Source organism: Protomyctophum parallelum, assembly GCF_964188405.1.
Source record: "Protomyctophum parallelum genome assembly, chromosome: 20".
Taxonomy (NCBI): Eukaryota; Metazoa; Chordata; class Actinopteri; order Myctophiformes; family Myctophidae; genus Protomyctophum; species Protomyctophum parallelum.
Window position 1 is genome coordinate 32,155,646 of NC_139718.1, and position 23,488 is coordinate 32,179,133.

The 23,488-nt window shown below is 42.7% G+C and overlaps 1 protein-coding gene across 1 annotated transcript in view; it reads left to right on the forward strand.

Annotated features, from left to right (window-relative positions):
- The window catches only part of syne2b (spectrin repeat containing, nuclear envelope 2b), a 186,481-nt gene that overhangs the window by 80,548 nt on the left and 82,445 nt on the right, over positions 1–23,488 (forward strand). Inside the window, exons 67-85 of the mRNA XM_083791824.1 lie at positions 295–536; positions 725–2,786; positions 2,915–3,249; positions 3,460–3,604; positions 6,261–6,461; positions 9,107–9,366; positions 10,325–10,484; positions 13,273–13,428; positions 13,807–13,947; positions 14,142–14,318; positions 15,582–15,719; positions 16,309–16,494; positions 16,824–16,937; positions 17,187–17,339; positions 18,959–19,066; positions 19,625–19,762; positions 21,364–21,489; positions 22,457–22,561; positions 23,090–23,185. Coding sequence (XP_083647950.1) covers positions 295–536; positions 725–2,786; positions 2,915–3,249; positions 3,460–3,604; positions 6,261–6,461; positions 9,107–9,366; positions 10,325–10,484; positions 13,273–13,428; positions 13,807–13,947; positions 14,142–14,318; positions 15,582–15,719; positions 16,309–16,494; positions 16,824–16,937; positions 17,187–17,339; positions 18,959–19,066; positions 19,625–19,762; positions 21,364–21,489; positions 22,457–22,561; positions 23,090–23,185 — 5,043 coding nt within the window. The remainder of the gene's footprint in view (positions 1–294; positions 537–724; positions 2,787–2,914; positions 3,250–3,459; positions 3,605–6,260; positions 6,462–9,106; positions 9,367–10,324; positions 10,485–13,272; positions 13,429–13,806; positions 13,948–14,141; positions 14,319–15,581; positions 15,720–16,308; positions 16,495–16,823; positions 16,938–17,186; positions 17,340–18,958; positions 19,067–19,624; positions 19,763–21,363; positions 21,490–22,456; positions 22,562–23,089; positions 23,186–23,488) is intronic.

The following is a 23,488-nucleotide window of genomic DNA, read 5'->3' on the forward strand; positions in this document are numbered from 1 at the left end:
TTTTTTTTTTTTTTTTTTTTTGCGGCTTACGCCTTTTATTGATTTTTTTTTTTTGAAGGGACAGACAGTAGGCTGACAGGAAACGGGAGAGAGATGGGGGGATGACATGCAGTAAAGGCCGTGTCGGGTCCGGGAGTCGAACCCGCGGCACACTGCGACTGGATTACCAGTCCGGTGCCCAGACCGTTACGCTACGGCCTGGGCCCATGTACCACTATTAAGGAAATCTGATCCAGAGTTTCAAACAACCAAGAAAACAGCCTAACTGCTTGTATCCATGTATTGTGATTCCAGGAATGTCGGCAGGCTGCTCAGACCCAGGTTTCCTTGTCCTCCCAGTCCAACGGGACCCATGTTGATGACAAATATTTCCTGGATCACCTGGAAAGCCAGTGGAGCGCCGTGGTCTTGGATGCCACTTCTGTGGTCCAGAATAAAGAGGAGCAGCTGCAGCTGGTGACAGAGTGCGTCAGGCAGACCCAAACAGCCCAGTCGACACTGGAGAGACTGACCGCAGAGCTAGAGGATATTGATGCGTGAGTTATTCAATAAGAGATCTGTAGATTCATAGGGCAACGTTCCAACACTGTAAATCCTGAGGGTTTATTTAACTCTGAGAGTGTACACATGCATAAGTTACCAGTGAGGATTTTTTGGAGTCTTTAGAAACTTCAATGCTGAACTTAAATACATTTGTTATTTGACCCTTTATATGTGTCCTCAGCTATCCAGAAGAGAGCAGCTTCTTGGAGGAAGAACGATTGCACACTTTCCTGAGACGAATGGAGCAGGACAGGACAGTTCTAGGAGATCTCCTCCTAACCTTCACCAAGCTCAGTCCTCAGCTGAGCCAGGCTGAGCGAACTGCTGCCCAGGCCCAGCAGAGAGACCTACAGGAGAAGTGGAGAAACCTTCAGAGATCTGCAGAGAAATCCTTGCACCAGGTGAATGCCATCACTCGGGAGACTGACAGCCTTCTGTTGGAGATATCAGCCTTTCAGGAACACCTCGAACACCTCAAAGAGCAGACCCCTGGTCTGCCTAACTGGACCGGTAAGAGGGCCCAGGAACTGATGGTAGCCAATGCTGAGATCACCACTGCACATCAGCGCTGTCTCCACCTGCAGCAGAGGTACCTGGAGTTAGTGTCCCTCAGCTCTCAGTGGGAGAAGGAAATTAAGGACATAGAAAAGGGGCTTCAGAAGGTCAAAGACCAGCTGAATTGCATGACCGAACAGATGTCTTCTAAAACCCTGAGCAGCAGTAACCCCACAATGGAAAAGTTGGAAAAGGTGATGAGGGACGCGATGGTCTGGGCCAAGCAGACAAGGAGTGAAATTGAATTCAGACGGAGGCGGGTGGCTCTCCTCCCTGAAGAGGTACACAGACAGATTAGGGACCTGAAGAAGCTGCAGTCAGAGGTGATGGCCAAGCAAGGCCAGCTGGAGACGCTGGTAGAGGAGGTGGCTGACCTTCTGCCACAGCTGGACCAGGAAGAGGAGGTGCCCATGGTGCGCTCCTCACTCAGTGCCTTAGAAGATCTTTCAAGGTGTACAGTCGAAGAGCTGGCCAAGGCTGTGCGGGAGATGGATTCAGGCCTGCAGACCAGAGAAAAGATGTCGGGGCAGGTTGCTGATATAGACTCCTGGGTGGTGAGTCAACTCCACAGAGAGGCCTCCAGGAGAACAGAAGCCCAGACTCAGAGTCCAGCTGATTTAGACCGCTGTGCCCGTCAGATCCAGGAAACCCTAGGCGAAGCGGAGAAACAAGCTGCCATCTGCGAGGCTCTTCTCATGAAGAGCAGGGACATTGCCTCAGAGCTCAGCATCACAGAGAACTGTCTCTTACACAGCAAACTCACTAACCTCCAGGAGGACATCAAATCCATCAGCAGCCATGAGAAGGCCAACAAGCAAGAACTAGAGAAGCTTCTACAGATTCAAGACTCCTCCAGGCAGAAACTGATCACCCTGGAGAAGAGCCTGAAGCAAATACTGGTAGATCTGAACAGACACCGTTTCCCTATCACCAAGGAGTCCCTGCACGCTGTGGAACCTTTCAAACACATGATTGTGGAGCATAAGTCTCACGTGGACCTTCTCCAGCCCTGCGTCCCGGAGGAGAAGCGGAGGGATCTGCTCACCGTTATTTCTGATCTTCGTGCCAAAATGACCGCCATGGAAATCAAAGCCAGGGACCATGAGAGATACCTGACCTTGAGGCAACGTGTGGAGGACCTCAGGGAAAAAGTGGAGCAACAGGTTCTCCAGACCAGAGAGGAGAACAGGGGGACAGAGGAGAGGTATAAGACCAGCCAGATCCTACTCATTCAACTGCCCCTGATAAAGAGGTTGTGTGAGGAGACGGCAGACAAACTTGAGAGCATCTCCCCAGACCTCTATCCCTCCCAGTTGTCTGCCGAACGACACAGGCTTAAACAGAACCTGGGCAGTCTCAAAACCTGGGAGATGGCACTCCAGAACGACCTCAGTATCATGGAGTGGGGCATGCTAAAGCAAATGGACCTCCAGTCGGAGCAGAATACCGCAGAGGGCTTCCTCCAAGGCGTACAACAGGAGCTACAGCAAAAGACTCTCATGCTGGAGCCAAAGGAAGAGGCCATTGACATGGAGTACCAGAATATATTATCTTTGAAGAAGATTGTAGAGTCCAGATTGAGGGCACTGGAGATTCTGGAGCAAAAGAAGGGATATAAACAAGGGAACAAATCTCACGATCTCATGGTTCTGAAGAAGGCCGTCACAAGTGAATGCAATCTGCAAATGGCAAGTTACATAGTTTTTATATATACTGGCAACTTTATAATGTGATTGTTCAATGGTATTCAAATTACATTATATTATTTGTAGTTTACATGTTTAATGTAAACTAAAAACCTTTACTCTTTCTTTAGGAGAACATTTCCCAGGCCAGGGATTCTCTGAGAAACTACATATGCGCTGTTAAAAGTGCAGCGCAGTTCCTAAGGGAGGCAGAGGCCTGTCTCCTTCCTCCTCATGGCTCAGTTGGCACATGCTCAGAAAGGCTGGAGGAGACCAAGCGGGCCCTGGCCTCACTGGAACAGCAGTTCCAGACCCTTGTCAACCACCTCCAGAGCCAGGCTCTCCAGCACCCATATTTCTGCTCTAAAGAGGTAGAGCAACTGCAGAGGACGGTTCTGAGCCAGCTCCTGGTTAGGATGTCCACACTCCAGGCTCAGACCCACCTTAGACTGGAAAGCCTCAGCAGGTATGTGCTTATATTGTTGATATAATGCAATCCAAATTCCTTAACTTAGCCAAGTTGTGTCTGTCCAATTGCCACCATTTACAGTAGTAGTAGTCTATGCTATGTATTACAGCTGTTAACAACTATTTCAGCAAGTAATGTAAATGCAAAATTTTAGAACAATGTATATTCTTTCAGACACACCCTAATTGAAAGGTTTGTATTTCTAAGGTGTGCTAAGCAGTACAGAACTTACAAGAAGTGTCAAGTGGAGATCAGCAAATGTGTAAATCACATAGAAGGAAATCTCACAGACTGCATCTCTCACAAATCCATTTCTCTGACCGACTGCACTGATCAGCAAATTAAATTAAAGGTAGGTATTAAACTGATGCATTTCAGTACTTTTACACAGAGTCATGAATCATCATCCATTATTAATAATAATACTAGAAAAGTCGCAATTTAGAAAAATTGCAAAGTGTGGTTGCCGCAGTCGCTTACATAGGCCCCTCCCACTAATGACTTTTCGCATTTTCCCATTCAAGTGAATGGGGAAATTGTATTCACTAATTAATTAATATCAATTAAACTATACAACAGAGGAAGGAGATAGCACACGATTCCCGATGAAGCCGGTCGTTTTGACATATGGCTCAAGTACGTGCGGCAAAAACTGTGGGAGGAGTAGCGCGGCAAAATAAAGTTTATCTATAATAATAAAGAAGACAATAATAAACTAGAAAGCAGTTCCTGTAGAAACTGCGTGGGCTCGCGTAAAATGCATTGTATAAAGTTATTGCCGGACCGGAGTAATAATGTTACGATTGGCCCAGGCCGTAGCGTAACGGTCTGGGCACCGGACTGGTGATCCAGTCGCGGTGTGCCGCGGGTTCGACTCCCGGACCCGACACGGCCTTTACCGCATGTCATCCCCCCATCTCTCTCCCGTTTCCTGTCAGCCTACTTTCTATCCCTTAAAAAATCAATAAAGGCGTAAGCCGCAAAAAAATATCTTAAAAAAAATAATAATAATAATGTTACGATTGGTGGTCTAAATCCATAATCAAAATTTCGGGACTGTAGCATATTGTAAACAAAAGTAGAAAATGCATTAAAGCTGAAGTAAAAGTAAAAAAAAAGTATGAAAATATGTAAAAACTATAGTTTAAGCATAAATAACTGCATACAGCGGAATAAAGTATGTGGAAGTTGTAGAAGTGTTTTTTAAAGTTTTTCTTTAAATGTAAAAATATATATATATATCTTTATTATAAAAAAGTTTTTTCTTAAAAAAAAAAAAGGTTTAAGTTTTTTATTTTTAAGTTTTCATTTTTTTCATTTTTTTCATTTTTTTCATTTTTTACATTTTTTTCATAAAGGCCAGCCAATTTCACAAATAGCAGACCTACAAGCTCACAAGGTATCGCAGAGCAACTAATTGAGATCTTGTAACTTTAATTTCAGCCCTGTAATTAAGCCCTTATAATGTCTCAGCTGTGGAAGTGTAAAAGACTGCCACTATGACTGGGAGATTTCAATGGTCCTGAATGGGGGAAACTATGCCCGAACAAATTGCTCTATCGCAAAAAGTAAAAGTCGAATGCAAATATTCTTTTCACTGTGAGTGGCCTGAGATATTGAGGTACACCATGTGCGATTGTGGTGTTGGTACGATCGAAAATGTGGTTATAAGAGCGAGTTAAGAATTGTCATCGCGATAATTTCCTCGTAAGAATTATACAATGGAGGTCAATGAGCAGCTTGACTGTATTTGTGTCACTTAAAAGGCCGTAGTTCACATTCTGTATGTCTCTGTGCTTTGGTGGTCACATTGTGTGAAAGAGGACATGTGTGGCTACAAAATGACCAAAGAACATGCGTGTAAAATGAATATTTTGGCCGGGACAATTTGTTTGGTACATTTTCAAGGAAAGAATTTCAGTTCCCACACACTAGTCAAAGAAGCCCTGCACTCTAAGTTGGCACTAATTAGGCGAAACGGCCTGCGATTGAACTGCGATTTCGGAAAAAACGTTTAACGTATTCGAATACGGTTTGAACCACGAAAAAGTCCAGAGTCGTGTGAGCTTTCTAAAGTTTCACGTTTCTACGACAAAGTATGCCAGAGTAATGAGGCTGCAAAAGTGAGGTTGATTTAGAGATAAAATCCCATACATTGTCTATGGGAGGAAAAAACTATAAATAAAGTTAAATATTTTAAAAAGTATAAACTTTTTCAAAACAACTTTTTCACCAATGAAAGTTCAAAGATAGATGAACATTATGAAGTTTGAATGAAGTTTCAAAGTGAAAGTATAAATCGGACCTTTCTTCCATCGACTCTCATTATAAAGAATGTAAAAAAAAGTTAAAAAGTATAAAACTTTGTAAAAATTCAAATGCAAGCACACATCACTGCAAAGAGCTGAACAGTTTGAAGTTTGAACTACATTTCTAGCATAAAGTATGTGGAAGTAGTTAGGTGCCCAAAAAAAGGGGCGGAATAAATAAATATAAACTGGCAGTAACAATGGTGTGCTCGCTGAGGCGAGCCCACAATAAAAGGTAAGGGGAACAATAGTATGGTTGCCCATAGGCAACCACACTAATAAAGTGTTACAATTACAATAGTCTGGTTGCCACACTAATAATAATAATAATAATTATTATAATAATAATAATAATAATAAACTTTATTTATATACTGTAGCACTTTTCATGACATGAAATGCAGCTCAAAGTGCTTTACAGAGCAATAAAAAAGAAAAAACATTAAATCATCATCCATTGACACTGACTGTGTCAATCTAATTTGCAAAGATTTTCTATTATGTTGCAATTTCTACAGATTGAAGTTTGATAAACACCTTCTTTATAATACGATACATGCATACATTTGTAGCGTGGCTGGCTCCAGTGGCGATTCAAACCCTTACCATACTCTACCACTGACTGACCTGCAGGACCACATTCCTGAGTGTAAGCCTACTGTATTAAGGTCACATCCGTCTCTTTGCCCTTCTGTGAAGACTCAGTCTGAGGATGTGATGTCCGTCCGGCAGCGTTTGGAGGGTTTGAAGGAGTGGTGCTCAGAGCAAAGCTGTCGGGGTGGCAGGGAGGCTGCCGTGGCTACTGTTTGGAGACAGGTGTCCAGACTCCAACGCTGCACACTGGAGCTTACTGCTCGTTCCCAGCAGAGAACAGCAGAATGGAGTGATATCACAACAAGTGTAAGTCTGTATACATTCAAATTACCGCCAATGAGTGTCTTAAAGTACAAGTTGGTTCCTGCTCCCACTACTAGATTTATATTGTAGAACATGCAGAAGAACATCGAGAACATTCCTTGTATAGGCTAATTTTTGTACATAATTTTAATCAAATTTTAATGAATGAGTTACAATAATAACAATTTTATTATGCACCATTCAAAACCATTTACTAACTACCGGTAACTGTTTTCAATACGTGAAATAGATTTAGATTAGATTTCTGCCCTCAACGTCCTGTGTGTCTACATCATCATCATCATTCGAGTGCCCTAGGCCTCACTCACACCTTTCGATCTAGCATACAACATTGATGCATGCTAGATGTAAGCAAGATGTACAGTAAGTGTCAATGCATTTCCAATGGAAGTCACATGGTTTGATACAACATTTTGGACTACAAGCTGTTGTATGGCTTTCGTCTGTGTTTCGACTGCCCCCCTCCCCCTCATACAACACAAATGTTGCGTCAAACCATGTGACTCCCATTGGAAATGCATTGGGGCAAGTACAGTATTACACCCTTTGTATACAACAAGCATACATCAATCTGTTGCGACCATGTGAGTCGCCCCCTAGAGATCTGGACACAAGCTGCTTCCACTGGTCTCTGTAGCTCATTGCCACATGAAGTTCATTCACAGTCAGTCCTGTGTCCCTCCCTACCAGAGCATGTGAGCGGAGCGAGGAGCGGAGAGAGGGGATTTTGACGTGAGCGCGGAGCGGGTTTTTAAATGGTTCAGATTGACTTCCGGAGCGAGAACTGTCCTCCGCTCCGAGCCGCTCCGAGCCGCTCAGTGCACACGGCACGGCACTGTGCAAGCTTGGCTAGCAGTTTACATCAATCATTGCCTCTCAAGCAGGCCCGGCACCACGGGGGGGTAAAGGGGATGTTTGCGCCCTTAAATCAACCTCTTTGCCTTTGTGCCCCCTCAAAAATCAAACAACAAAAAGTAACAAAAGCCGTCGAGAGCGAAGAGCGGAATTATCGGCCGCTCCGCTCCGCTCACATGCTCTGCTCCCTACTCAGAACATCTTAAAATGTGAGTGGCCTTGTTCCTATTGATGGGCAGGGTAGTCTCCACAGAGGAATATCTGAAATGACCTGGTCTTTTGCTCTGTGGCAATGTCCAGCAAAGTGGAGTCTTCTTTGTGCCACAACAACTGAGATGGAAGGGATGCCTCCATAAATCTGAGCTTTAGTGGGATAATTCCTTCATGAAAGGAGGAGGAGGAGTATGTTCCATCAAAACGATCCCGAAGGTCCTTATTCATTGTCATTATTTCGGCACTATACAGAAGGATACTTTCCACAATGGCTTTGAAAAGGTTGATCTTGGTAGCGCTTGAGATGTCTGACTGTCATAAGATGTAGCTTACTGCAAGCACTCCATGCTTGTCCTTTCCTTGTCTGTCATGGATCAGATGGTTGGATGATCAGAACCTTCATTCAGAAGCAGGCTTTTTGGCGTTCAGCAATAGGCCAACTTTGGCCTGCTAACACTTTTAGTGATGTTAGTGAAGAGAAAGTCTGCACATTCGGTTCCTTTCCAAGTAGATGTATAGGTGATAAGACACTAAAGACAGTATAAATAGGAGGACAGAGAAGATCCGCACACACTGCCACTTGCTGGTTCAAGAGAATTGTTTTCTCCAGGTGCGTTTCTATCGTGAGACCTTCCTCAGGCTTCTAGTGATATTAAAAGCTCTTGAGCAGAGGATATATGTTCAGCTATCACAGCATAGTCAAGGTCGCTCAGCCACTTAACGAACAGCTCTTCCTATAGTGAGACCTTTGGAGGAGATGGTATCTAGAGCTTGCCTGAGGACGTAGTCAACGACAATGACAAAGACAAAAGGAGCAAGTGTGTCACGCTGAAGGATGCCTGTGTTGTCTGGAATTCCTTTGTTGGTCCACCAATGCTCTGCACAAAGCAGACAGGGTTCTCATACTGTACATCACACAACTGCTATTGCTTTCACAAGTTCTTCTGGTATTCCATAGTGGAGCAGCATCAATAGCTTTCCTGTTCACGCTAATGCTTTCAAATCTACACAAATGATGGAAGCTTTTTCTTCTTTGATACCCAAAGTTTTTCGATGATTCTCCTTAAGGCAAGGATCTATGGTAGAGTTGATCTTTTCCTACGGAAACCGTTTTGGTTCCTACGGAGAAGTGGGTCAATAATGAGGTGTTATGCAGTTAAGCAGAAGATAATTGTAGATTTTAGAAGCAATGGCTGACGATCACTATACCTTTTTTTTTTACTTACATTTTTATCCCACGATTTTGTAACCCAGTTTTCTTTTCACCCAGTGCCAATTATCTAATGTAATCCTGGGCGCTACACCTCCTCTGCCAACCTGGGGGGGGGGCAGCGGACTGACCTCATGCCTCCTTCTATGCATGAGGAGTCCAAGCTGCTTCTTTTCACCTGACAGAGGGGAATTTCCTATATACTATACCTCTCTAGTTCCCAGGCTGTTGGAGTCTACACTCTGCTTTCAAAAGAAATAGCAAAACTACCTGCAAAGAAAGAAATAATAAAAATAGAATAATCACATAATAAACATATTAAGGACATTGGATTGAATCCCTCTCTCAGGTGGAGAAGGCCTCTGTGTTGCTTGAGCAGGTGGAGTCAGAGCTGCCAGATGGCTCAAAGCACAAAGCTTCATCTGAAGAGCTCCATGACCTGCTGCTGTACTGGGACCAGTACCAGGACAGACTGGACTGCGAGAGCAGAGCCCTGTCCGCTCTGGAACTCCGCATCGCCAGGCTGCTGGGAGTCCCCGCCCACCTGGAACAGGCCCCGCCCACTCCGCTATGCCAGCAGCTGCTGGCCATACAGGGCAGGTACACTAGGTGAGAGATGGTACAGTACATGCTACAACTAAACGTGTACATTGCTGTGCATTTTACTGCTCCATTTGTGTCTTTGCTCTAGGGAAGATGATGAGTAATAGTTTGCAAAAGGGTTGTTCCAATGTCATGGCCCTTTGTGTGTGTGTGTGTGGGGGGGGGGGGGGAGTGGGGGGGTTAAACTAGCTCAATTGACTACAGACTTCAGACTGTGAAATCTGTCCACTATATAATCTGACCATGGAGCCGGGATTCTAAAAACTACATTACCCAAGAGCTTCCCGCTGTTCTGCTTGGGTGAACAATGTGAGGAAAATTGGGTCGACATGAGTTGCAGTGCATCCACAACACAGAATGTTCACAGTGTCGTAACTTCTATGCAGTCAATCATCCATGACAGCCACATACACTGCTTTATCTTAATCAATACATTGTTCTGAATTTTGTATAGAATTCTGATCTCAATGCAAACTATGTCTTTTATGGATAATGGTTTTATCTCAATGGAAACTATGTCTTTTATGGATCTAAGGTAGGAAACATTAGTTTATCAGTTGAATTGCTTGTTTGTCTCTGAAGAAGCTTTGAATGTTTCATTGAAGCGATACTGAAGAAATGCTAAGAAAAAACTAAAACATTGATTTGTACAATTTGATACGATTGTTACATGATTTAACATTGATTGATTGATTGATTGATTGATTACTTTATTAGTAAAAAAAAACAGCTCGGATGTACATTATGCTATTATTATTTTAGTATATTAATACATTTATTTTAACTATTTTTATATGCAAATTCATTTAAATTTTAATCAGATTCTTTTGACTTTGCGATTTACGAACAGTCAAACTCATACGTATGACAAAAAAAACGTGAACGGGAATTATATGGTATTACCTGTCAGTGATCTCTGTGTGTGTGTGTGTGCGTGTGCGTGTGCGTGTGCGTGTGTGTGTAGTCTGAAGGAGCGGAGCGAGGAGGGCCGGGAGGTGGCCCGGGTGGAGGCCGAGGAAAGGGACAGACTACGAGAGGAGCTGCAGGGGGTCAAGGGGTGGCTGGAGGCAGCCGACGGTGTCCTGTCGGAGCTGGAGCAGTGTCCCAGCACACAGGAACTGCAGGTGAGTCACAACTGCACAGTCTGTTTGGTATTTATTGAATGTTCTAGTGCAAATTAATATTTATTTGGCCACGGACCCCCATCTGAAAATATTTTGTGCTAGGGACAACTAGATTTGTGTTATTATTTTCAATTAGCCACTGTATATAGCGTTTAAGTGGGTAAATGTTGATACTATATTAGAAATCTAAAAAAACCTAGACTAAAATATGATGGCCCACCATCTACCAGTCTAGGGTTCTTCAGTCAGGAACACACCGTGTTAGCGTAAAGTTAGGTCTTCACTTCTTGATCATTGTGGAAGAATTTTCTTGTATCCTCTGTTCATTAAAATTGAATTTAAATAAATTATGATGATACTATCACCTTAAAAGTCATCACTGCTGGCATTTATTAACAACCTATAATGTTGTTGTGCTGTAAAAGTTTGGCATTTTGGATACTTTGAGGTTTGAATGCTTGGCTAACCTCCTTTCAGTTTGACATGTAGACCTGTCTACATTTGGAAGTTGGGTAATCATAAAGTTAGGATAATCATAGGGAAGTATTCAAAAGTTAATTTGTATACTTTTTTCAGTGGCTGAGCTAAATGGCCCCTTAAGCTCCACCAACCTGGTACTCCATTCAGTCCTTGACATGTAACCTATCATGTGAAATCATGTCATATAGCCAGCCCTTTCTGAGCCTCTCTCACTCTTATCACATCTTATTATGGGTAATCTGACTAATCTCGTATTACCCATCTCTCTCTCTCTCTCTCTCTCTCTCTCTCTCTCTCTCTCTCTCTCTCTCTCTCTCTCTCTTCTCTCTCTCTTCTTTCTCTATCTCTCTTGCCCAGTGATGTGTATATAATAGCTCTCAGGGCTATTCACAAACACAATGACGCACTTGTACTCACAGCAACCAACTCATCTCCTCCCCTGTACAGTACACACCCTTAACTGACATCCCCAACGTCGACATGAAAAGATGCTTGTGCTAAAAAGGGGTATGGACGGTACATGTAGGAGGATAATCTATAGATGGCACATATATAAAAACCCTCATTGTCATCTATACACCTTTAAAGATGGAATGCCGTGATTTCCCCCCTAAAACATGATCATCAGGTACTATACTAGGAGAAAGATTTTATTCTAAAAGGTGTACAGAAAGTGTTCAAAATATGTTTTTATGTGGCCACACCCACCAGTTCATGGTGATGGGTGCTGATCCAGTTGAACTGAAGCCGCACCCACAGCTGTTGTTGTATGATAAAGGGGGAGGGGTTAGGGGTGAGGATGATATTGTGATGTCACTATATCACTGTAATTTCGATTGGGCCTTTTGACTCAAAGGCTTTCAGCTTTCAGGAAGAAACCAAAAATACACAGGGAAGACATATTTCAATATTTTAACTACACCCGGGGGTCTAGAGTATTGTGAAAAACCACACCAATGATTGGAGACACATGAAACCATTTTTGTGCACCTCAGTTTCAGTGTAAATTGTTTGATTATACAGTGTACACTAAGTAGTGTTTCAGTGTACAGTAAGTACAGTGCCCATTCAGTAGTGTTTCAGTAACGGTGGTACAATGGTGTTGGCCTCAGGCACAGAGACTGCATGGTGTGCCGTACACATTATCCACCCAGCTACCCCTGGGTATTGTGCTGCTTTTGTCCACCTCTCCTTTCTCCAACCTCCTTTCCCCATGGAAACTGTCAGGGTTGCAGAACCCCCCCCCCACATTTTCCTCGTCTGCCCTGTAGGCCACAGGTTTGTTCCCCTTGTAAGCGGATCTTCCAGGTGGCCTCTAGAGGTTTGAGGATCAGACCAGCGCTGATGTCACCTCACCGACCCGCGCACGCATACACACCCACCGTTCTTTCTATCCCCTTGCACTCACTCTCGCACACGCCCACGCGCGCAACACACACACACACACACACACACACACACACACACACACACACACACTTTCCCATGGTGATAACGAGATGCACCTCCCTATTTTGCGGTGCATGCCTGCATAGGACACTGCCTAACCTGGAGTAGGTAGACTTTTGTATTTTGTTTGCTGCTTATATTTCTAGAATTTATCCTCTGTCTTTAGCATGTGGTTTATGATTAAAAAATAAATAAAACTCAAGCCTCTGCCAGGATGGTTGAGTTGGAGGGATGAAGAGAGACATTTTCACTTATTGTGTGAAAGAAAGACTTTGAAGAGGTAGGCTCTGTTTCATCTAATGAGCATGAGGGACAGTGCTGTTACAGAAGCAGCTATAGGGGAAGCATAGACAATGACAGTGTTAATTTAACTCTGAGAGTGTACAAATGTAACGAAATAGACACGAGTCCATTTGTACACTATCTGAGTTACAAAAAATGCGGTAAATGTCGGCCCACTGGAGTGTTTGTTCAGTAACATTAGGGCATCTTGATCTTTTCTATATTATCTTCTCGTTCTTTCTAATGCCTAATTCGTAAAATCTGCCTAATTCCTATAATCTTTCTCCTTCCTTTCATTGTCCTTATCTCAATTTTCTTCTCAATTCTCTCTGTCTTGTCTTGAATTGTTGGTAATCCATTCAGTCCTTGACATGTAACCTATCATGTGAAATCATGTCATATAGACAGCCCTTTCTGAGCCTCGCTCACTCTTTCTCTTATTACAGATGGGTAATGTGACTAATCTCTTATTACCCATATCTCTCTCTCTCTCTCTCTCTCTCTCTCTCTCTCTCTCTCTCTCTCTCTCTCTCTCTCTCTCTCTCTCTCTCTCTCTCTCTCTCTCTCTCTCCCCCAGGAGGTCCATAGCCAGCTGTGTAGCCAAAAGGCTGTCCTGCAGCGCATCATGGAGAGCGTGAGGATGAAATACTCTGACATGTACTCCCTGGTTCCTATGGAGATAGAGGACTCACTACAGGAAGTGACTCAGTCCTTACAGTTAGTGGAGGAGAAGGTACAGATATACCTTAGATGATTTAAATCTCAAGTAATTGTAAGATCCACATTATGGATTATTTCTGTCCATCGGCTACCACTACATAATATGTGACTAATTATAGTACAACTATAGTTCTATATATGATAGTTTTGTTTACTTACTGTATACTGTATGTCTAATTGTTATTTCCTGATAGGAGTTAATGCTAGTCATTGGTTAGACATGGGTTAAGGTTAGGTTTAGGTGTGCTGCCCCGTGGGAGGTTAGGGTTAGGGTGAGGGTTTGAGATACAGTAGGTTGTAGTTGTAGGACTGACCAAATGACTAGTCTAAACTAAGTACTGTCTAAAAAGTACTGCACCCGTTCATGTTTGTGTGATTTTCACCCCTTCAGGTTGGGGAGGCGGTGGAGAAGAGCGGTCCCCTTCACAGGCTGGGAGCCAAACTGTCTGAAATCCAGGCTGGTCTGAGATCTGTCCAGGTGAAACTGGAAAAGATAAGCCCCACGCTGGCCGAGGCAGAGAGCACTCAAAAGGTGAGAGCTTCATACATGTATGTGTATATTTGTGCTCACCTGCAAGTGTTCACGTACTGTACCACATGTGTTTGTGTCTGTATTCTTGCGTATACAAGTGTTTCTGCCCATTATGTCTGCCTGTTTGTCTTTGGTTTTTGGCATTATGTTTGTCTTGCTGTGTGCTCACGTGTGCTTCTGTTGGTGCCCTGCAGCGTGTGTGGGATGAACTAGAACTGTGGCACTCCCATGTGGCGGCTCTGGAGGTGGAGGTGCACGACATGGAGAAACTGGAGGAGTCCCAGGTCCTAATGGAGAGGCTGGTTGATGCCCAGCGGCTCTACTCCGACCTGACCAAACAGGCCGAACAGAGAACCGCCATCCTCGGCAAGGTCAGAAGGACTACAAGTCCCATAAGCACCTAAATTGGGGGAAAAACACCTACATAAATACAATACAATACAATAATAATTGTCGGGTAGAAACCTTGTATGTCCAAAAACGTAATGTGTTCACTACTTTGGAGTGACTCTTGTATGAAGTAGGGCATTCATTTACTGGGTAGTATCTCCAGTATTGATATGATTGGTTGGCTCCTATCATAGTACCCCTCTAGTATTGATATGATTGGTTGGCTCCTATCATAGTACCCCTCTAGTATTGATATGATTGGTTGGCTCCTATCATAGTACCCCTCTAGTATTGATATGATTGGTTGGCTCCTATCATAGTACCCCTCTAGTATTGATATGATTGGTTGGCTCCTATCATAGTACCCCTCTAGTATTGATATGATTGGTTGGCTCGTATCATAGTACCCCTAGCGCTGTTCTTGTGGTACCCCTACGTCACGTCCTACGTCATGATTCATTCATAAATTTAGACGACTTCAACGTTACCCAGCCATTCTGGGGGCTTGGCCCAGATTTATCCCATAGTGATTAACCTGACTCCGCCCGAGATGGTGGTGGTATTGAGTTCACAATTGTGAACTTGTGAACTCAATACCGCCACCATCTGGCGGAGGCAGGTTACAATGGGATCACGTCACTAGAAAAAGGGTGAGTTTATCTCTTTAAACAATGATTGCTAGCTTTGCCCCAGCATCTGTGCTTAGCTTTGTTGACTGTTGTTGACTATAAACTCTCAAATAAAATGCTTGTATTTTAGGCTTTTTATCAATAGTTTTTGTAATTTGTATTCACTGTGACTTTTTGGCTGTTCTGGAATTAATTACCAATTACTGTATATCCTGTATTACTGTATCCACAATGTGGATAGGTCAAGACAAATGTGTGTGTGTGATAATTGTCAGGGCTATAAAGAAGTAATACTGGTCAATCTTGAAACTGATATTGGTACACACACATCAACAGATCACATCACATATTGGTGTGAAAGAGAAGCTTGTACTGTACTTGTTTGTACCATTATAAAGCTATTTCAACTTTGTAGAGAATTCTTGTTGTTGGACGATTGTCTAAAACACTGTTCCCTCTGAGGATAAGAAAACGCAACTTCTTGTAATACTGAAATTACAGATTTACTACTTTACGGTACTAACAAAAAGAAATCCCCTTTGCCATTTGTGGCTCGTAATTTTTTGGTAATGTGACGATGACACCGAATAATGTGTGAATGTTGATTGTGTTCAGATGCAAACCTGGCTTCAGGAACACGCGGAGATGATCAACAGTTCTAAGAGCTGGATAAATGAAGCTCAGTCCTGGCTCACCTCTCCCTGTACCTACACCACCGCTAAATGTCTGAGCGGCCATGTCAGCGCTCTACAGGTTAGTCAACAACACCATCTCCCGCTTTATCCATGCAGGACGGGAGTCGGGAACCCATTTTGGTGTTTTAAGCATTATGTTATACTTTAGCTATTGAAAAATAGCAGATCTACAAGCTCATAGCGTGGCACTACGAGCTTGTAGATCTGCTAGTTTTGAAAAATTGTGAATATATATTCTTTCCGAGTGAACATTTTTAACTTATATCTTTGCTTCTGTGGGGGTCCCTGGAACAACATATTTTCAAATGGGGGTCGGTGGCCAATTACATATATTTTTGGGGGTCCTTGACAGGAAAATGTTTGAGAACGACTGACATAGAAACAGGTTTTTCAGAAAACTGTCATGATTTAGAAGACATTTGTAGAATCGTCCTCAGGTCTAAATGGGTTAAAAAGACCCCTCTCATCATCATATCCATATCGTATCCAATTTTATTATGCACAATTTAAATCCTCAGTTTCTGAGAGCTGAGAATTTTACTGTGTGTGGGGTGCTGACATCAAAGTTGAAATCCAATCCAATGGCAGTTGGGAATGAATAAACTGCTATCTGTTTCAGTGTCATGGGTCTGTTGGTTTTGTTTCAGATGGTTCTGAGCGATGCTGAGCAGATCAGGGCGACGCTAGAGGGCTTCGGGGAGGTGCTGAAAGACATGTCGCGGGTTTGTGACAGCACCTCTCTGCAACAGCAGCTACTGGAGGCTGACTGCCAGGTGGCCGAAGTTCAGGACAGCTTTGCCTCCCCACTGTCTCAGCTAGAACACGCTGCTGCTGTGAGTCTATTCTTTGATCTTTCCTTCCTATGTTACACCTGTCCTCTGTTCCCTCGCTGCCTTCCATTACTCAATCCAGTCTGTTCGGCCAGAATCGTTTGTATGGCGTGGCCCCAAAGGGGCCGGCATACTGTATATAAGGACAGTATGTCCCCCAACATTTTGCGCAAATATGGAGTTTCTACCTTTGTCTGTATGTATCCCAAAATTTGCGCAAATATGGAGTTACACACATCATCAAATATTTGCCCAAAGATGTAATTCCATGTGTCATGGAGTTCTGTGTGTGTTGTCTCTAAACTAATAAGAGCCCGGGTATTGTTCTTCAGGAAGTGGATGCCATTGAAAGTGAAGTGAGGAGCATGGAGAAGGAAGCGGCTGAGATCAAGAGCTTATTAGCATATCCAGAGACACTCCCCAGTCCAAGAGAAGACAGCCTCAAGGTACGGCAGCAGAACAGAACCCTGGGTCAGCTGTTCAGTCAGTTATTGGACACCGCACAGAATTAATTCTGAATTAGTACATCAGCGTAAAGAAATGTGTCCTGTGTGTGTGTGTGTGTGTGTGTGTGTGTGTGTGTGTGTGTGTGTGTGTGTGTGTGTGTGTGTGTGTGTGTGTGTGTGTGTGTGTGTGTGTGTGTGTGTGTGTGTGTGCGTGTGCGTGTGCGTGCGTGTGTGCGTGTGCATGTTCAGTTGGTTGAGGGTAGGATCCAGTCAATGAGGAGGACCGTAGCAGAGATCCAGAAGTGTAAACCGGGCCTGTGTCTGCCAGAGAAGTCTGAGGAGACCCTCACTGTCTTCCCTCTGGTGGACCAGCTCCAAACATCCCTCCTGGAACTGGAGAAGGTACTGTACACCGATCTATCCTGCTATCCTATAGCTCCTACCTTCATTCCTTCCTTCACATACTCAGTCACTATGGTGGTCCTGAAACTAAAGCACTATGGCTTTGTCTGCTACTCTGCTTAAACTGTATACAAACCTTCTCAGGGTCTATGGGGGTCTATGTCTATGGAGGCCTGTCAGGTGCGGACGGGCTATCGGGACTTTCAGCAATATGCCCGATTGGGCAGTTTGTCCATGAGCCAGTCATTTTCGGTCATTTTGCACAAGCAGCACTTTTTGAATTATTACACACCTTTAGTGGTAAGTTAATCTTTGCATTGTGCACTTTAGTTACATACATTTAATTTATTCCTGTGCAATATTAACTTGGATGATTATGTTGCTACTTTTTGAAAGGAGAACACTGGCTACGACAGGCTGATAAAAACAATCTGCAGCATCCTGTTGCTAAGTTCTACAGCTTCTGTAACTTCAGTTTCCTCCCATAGGAAAATTCTAACCAAAAGTACTGTTAGAATGTGAGATGTACACCGAGTGCAATAGACCGTAAGGGTACTGGTCCCATTGACTATCATGTGATGGCATTTCATTTCTGTTTCTTTCATAGACTGTAATGTAAATTCCCATCCTGGTGCCTGTCTTGAAATGTTATCTTTGCTTATGTTGTCATTACTAGAACTCTCTATTTGTTTAAACAAACTCTGTTTATTGGGGTTTTTCCCCCTCCCATTTGAGGTCGTTATTCATTAAACATACTAAGTATACATATGCAATACCAGCTCAGTGGCCTTGTGGTTAGAGTGTCCGCCCTGAGACTGGGAGGTCAGGGTTCAATCCCCGGCCGGGTCATACCAAAGACTCTAAAAATGGGACCCAGTGCCTCCCTGCTTGACACTCCGCATCAAGGGTTGGATTGGGGGTAAGTCCCTGCGACATACTAGCGTCATGGTCAACAGGAGATAGGCTCCTGCCCTATGGGCCCCATGGCTTGGCAAGGCTACTTACTTATACATATGCAATGCATAAATTAAATTTCTCTCCCACTCTTCCCAGATGCAGAGACAATACTGCAAGGAAAAATAAATAAATACAAAAAAATTGTAATAATTATAAGATAGTAAAAATTGATAGATGATAGTAGTAATACAAATATAACAAAATTAAAATACAGAAATGTGTTAATTTCAGCATTATTAATGTCAGCGATAGCAATGATAGAACAGTAGCATACCTTTACAGATGTCGTACCAAGAATTTGTACATGAGGTCATTTGGACATAAGTTCATTTTATTTATTTAAGATATTTTTGGGCTTTTTGCCTTCATTGATAGATGTATACTAGGTAGACAGGAAACGGAGAGAGATGGGGGGGGAAGACACACAGTCAAGTTCGTCGGGATCGGGACTCAAACCCGCGACACACTGTCATGCTGGATTACCAGCCAAGGTGCCTGGACCGCTAAGCCGGCCCAGGCCCATAAATTCATTTTATATGTTGGTTAATTTAGCCGTAATCTCAAAAAGAAGAAGGGAGATAAAAAGGGAGGGGGTGGAGGGACCACCACCTGTGTGTGTAGAACGAGCCATGAGCCCTCCTGTTTCTACCTTCCCTTTGCAGAAAGTCCCTGCATTGTTCCTCCAGCAGCCTCTGACCCCAGGCCCAGCTGGTCATGGCTCAGCCCAACAGAAGACCTCACCTAAAATGGTGTTTTCTGAGGACACACAGGTAAATATAGGAACATGAAGCCAGTGAATGTGAGCACCATGGAACACGTAAATGGCTTGGGTTTGAATATGACTGATGGCCTGCATTTAACTTTATCCCACCTCTCTGTCCCCTTCCCACCGTCTCTACTGCACAGTATAATCTTTCAGAATCTGAAAGTTTTTTGTTTGGTTTATATCATGGAGTGTTTGTTCAGTAACAGGGTTCTCCCTTGCTCTCCACAATAACTACATTTTCACGCGGTTGACCACTCATCAGCCAATCAGAAAAGAGTGCCCATTTATCAGCTTAAATCTTATAGTGTTTGTCTTCTCATTTCATCACTTCCAATTTCAATTATTTAATCTGTATCCTGTGCGAGTTCTCTCTCCTGATTGGATAAAATAGGTATCTCAACCTGAAAATGTATTTCCTGCTTACTAAAGAGCTGGAGAGACAGGGAGACTATTTAACACTTATTCTAACCAAAAAAATAGCACTTACCCTATCTTTAACACATTCTTGTAGTTAACTCATACACTCGTATAACTCATAACACTCTTGCACTCTCTCTCCCAGGAGAATGATGTGGAACGGGGTCTGATCAGGATCGCTCATGTTGAGGAGGATGTGTTGCGGAAGTCTGGAGCCACACTGATGACCGTGGCAGCGTCTTCTCCTGAACAGAGGCGATCCTGGATGGCTGACAAAACAGAGGTATGCAGCCAGAGAAGACAGCGTGTCTGTCATGATTTATTTTGTTCGTTTGTTTTTTGGGGGGGTTGAACGTTGTTGGTTATAGTGCTATGTAGTGCTTATTGTATTTTATTGTTGCATGATAAGTGAGGTCTAGTGCCAAGTGTATAGTATTTTCACCCTCCTCTACCCCTGCCAACTTCACCCTATTCCCTGTGTCATTGATAACCTTCCCAGGTATGATTTCTTAGAAAGAGCAATTAGCTTCCAACACCATCATTCATGCATGTAGAGATAGCAACACTGTATAGAAAGTCAGTGGTCAGCCCCAGCCTTGGGTCAAATAACCATAGTCATTTAAAACATAATTGTTGTTTGAAAAAGTTGTTTGACCCGTAATAATCTTACTGGGTTTCTTTTTGTATTATTCTACTTCTCTGTTTTAGAGGATGACCACACACTTGCGTAGGGGCATGGGATTGGCTAATTTTAAGTGGATGACAGGAGATAGGAAGTAGGATTTGATTTTGAACAATTTGGAATTGGGATGGGTGGGATTACAATTTGGAATCAGTAAAGTTTCTGGAAGAGAAAATGTAACATTCCTGACTGTGAAAGGGTTCAACAGATTTAGTGATTTATTTAAATTATTCCTAAATATACCTTTATCTATTTTTTACCTTTGTGTTTATACTGTATATAGCATTCTCAGAAACAACTATTTGACACACTTCATATTTATTAGGTGCATCTATATACACCAGATAGAATTGATAGAATCTGATAGAATCTGAAACCATGAAAGTAGATTAGGCCACATTAGGGGGAGGACCATGAGTACAGTATCATACACAGGACTATCCCTACCTGCCTTGGAAGTGAGCGCGTCAGCTTCAGTAAAACATCTGATGTTGAGTGTAAGTCAACAATCAATTACGAAACATTACCAGTTCATGCTATCGGGAAGAAGGTCTGTCATTATTCATTATTTTAGAATGAATAATTCCATCTAAGATTTAGATGGTACATGCATGCATAACCCACTCTGTATAATTATGTATGCTAACATGAATGCAATATATTCTACGGCTATCCTGGACAATCCCTAACAAAATGATTAGTTGACTAATAGTCATAGGAATTTGTCGACTAATCGATTATTTTATTTAATTGACAAAACTATAAATTTGTATTTGCCACACATAAGCATGTTTCAAGTTGATACGGTTGAGAACTGAACATATAATTTCACAATGGCTATTGAAAGTTATAGATCACTTAATCAACTAACAATTTTCTTGCTCCTCTAAAACCAAAATGACAGATTAATCGATATTTGACTTGAGGTGACAGTCCTAATATATTTCTGTCTGCATGTTGTTATACATACTTTATTTATATTGATAATTTGTAATAATTTGGTGAAGTTGTGGGACACTATGCTGGGTTTTTTAGTTTTTGTTCTTTTTGCTGTTGACTCCTCGGTGTCATTTCATGTTTATCATGAGGCTTTATTGGCCTCTATGATATACTACAGTGTGTCGAAACAACGACCGCTCAACCTCCCAAATACACTTTAGATTACATACCTGTTACTCTGCATATTTCCATGACAACAACAGGAGATTCTGGGTGAGTCCCAGATGGAGGAGGAGGAGGAGGAGAGAGAAAGGGAGGAGAAGAAAGAGGAGGAAGGTGGAGGTGTACTGTGGTGGCTCATGCAGACTTTTTTGGGAATTGACATAGAGGTAAACAGGAACAAGTACCAACCTGCTGCCAAGCTCTCTTTGACCTCACTTCCTCAACGTAAACCTCACATCCTCCTCGCGGCATCACTTCCTCCTTGTGACCTCACCTCACTCACTCCCCCTGTGATCTAAGAAAACCTCTTTTGAAGTTTAGGAGTCACGTCCTTTCGGACAAGTAATAGAGTAGAGTGTTTATTTTATTTTTATTATTATGTTAGATGGGTTGGGTTTGCTGCATTGACCGTACAGTCATGCTTGAATGTTGAGACAACAGGAAAGTATTTGAGAGTACATTTAGTGGACCTGGATTGTCCCTAATGCCATAAACAAGAAGCAAAACACAAATCCAGTGGTAGATTCCTGCACAATTCAATCCTCTGTGTTAATTTACCTATTTGTTATTCAGAGAGTGTACAAATCTCACCAAATGCTATTTGTACACTGTCTGAGAGATAAATTGACACTGAGGACTTTGCACTGTGCCAACTATTTGACCCAGGTCTGATCTTTACTTATTCCCTGTCTTTGAGCTGGGTCGCTGCGCTCCCTGCTTGAACTGCTTCCCTGAATCTCTGCTGGCACTCAGCCTGTATCCCCACATTTTTCACCTCATCACGTCCTCTTCCTGCTGTTACACCTGACTGTCTGACTAAATGTTCCATGGTGTCCTTCCTGAATAAATCTTTCCAAACACCTTGGCATCTACTTTGATTTCTCATACACTGCTCTGATCATCTGTGGCTTCCGCTGTTTCTACTTTTCGTCTTTCTTTTTTTTCCTTCCTCTAGGGGGCAATGTACTATACATGACTGAATAAATGTATACTGTATAATGTTTTTCTTGAGTAATAGGGCACCCGTATCTGACATGGGTAACTACCCCAACCCTCACTTTTCCTACTAATATATGTTTTGTCAAAAGATCATTGTCCTAATAAAGGTGATGTCCGTTTTGCTGTTGATGACAGGAACCCATAGCTGTTGTCTCAGAGAAGACTGCAGCTGATGATGCAGTAGAAAGGATCCTGGTCAGCTCAGAACAGACAGACAGCCAACCTGAACCGGACACACAGGTAACATACTGTAATGAGTCAACATGAGGAAATGGTATTGGTTCAACCTAAAATTGCAAGTGATACACCTCTTCTTCATTACTTTGTTCATTACGACTTTTCTTTTCATTATTATTATTATTATTGTTGTAAAGTAGTCATCTATGGAAAGTATGAATTGAAGCTCATTCTGCAGTATATTTACACTTTAAGGATCAGAGCAAAGAGCATCAGCTCTGAAATATCAATACTTTTCTTGATCCAGCCCCTTTTAGCAACAAATTACTGCGGCAAACGAGTATACTGCATGATTGTCTGCAGTCTGGTAGAGCTGGATTAATTGTGATTTTAATTTGAACCAATTAATCGTTGACCAGTGTGACCAGTTTGGCCCCTTGCTCTAAAACAAATTGTTTTTGATTTAACATATAACAGAACTCATATTGAACAAAATATATAATAAAATAATAACATTAAATAACAGTGTTGTATTGACTGGGTGACTCGGATATTATAACTATATTCTAACACCTACTCATGTTTCTTCAGGGCTTAGCGGGCATATCTGACACATCGGAAGGAAGCTCATCTGAAGCTTTATCTTCACAACACAACACAGTCACAACACAGTCCCTGCCCGACATGGTAAACGCACCGTCGACCGACACCGTCTCCAGATCCCCCTCCCCTAGGCCCCAGCAGAGGATATGTGTAGTCTCCTAGTTCTAGAAGGTCCAGCGGAACTAAAGAAATATCCATAGAGCTGTTCTAGCATTTCTAAATAGAAGACACTAGAATTCTCAGCTTGTTCTAGGACCCCAACCCCCTGAACTAACAAGTTGCTCTCTAGAGCAATGCCTACAACTCACAGCGTCTTATAGAACTGTCCTCAGAATTCTAGAACCAAGTTTAGAACCCCCTACTTCTTCTAGAACCAACCCTAGAACT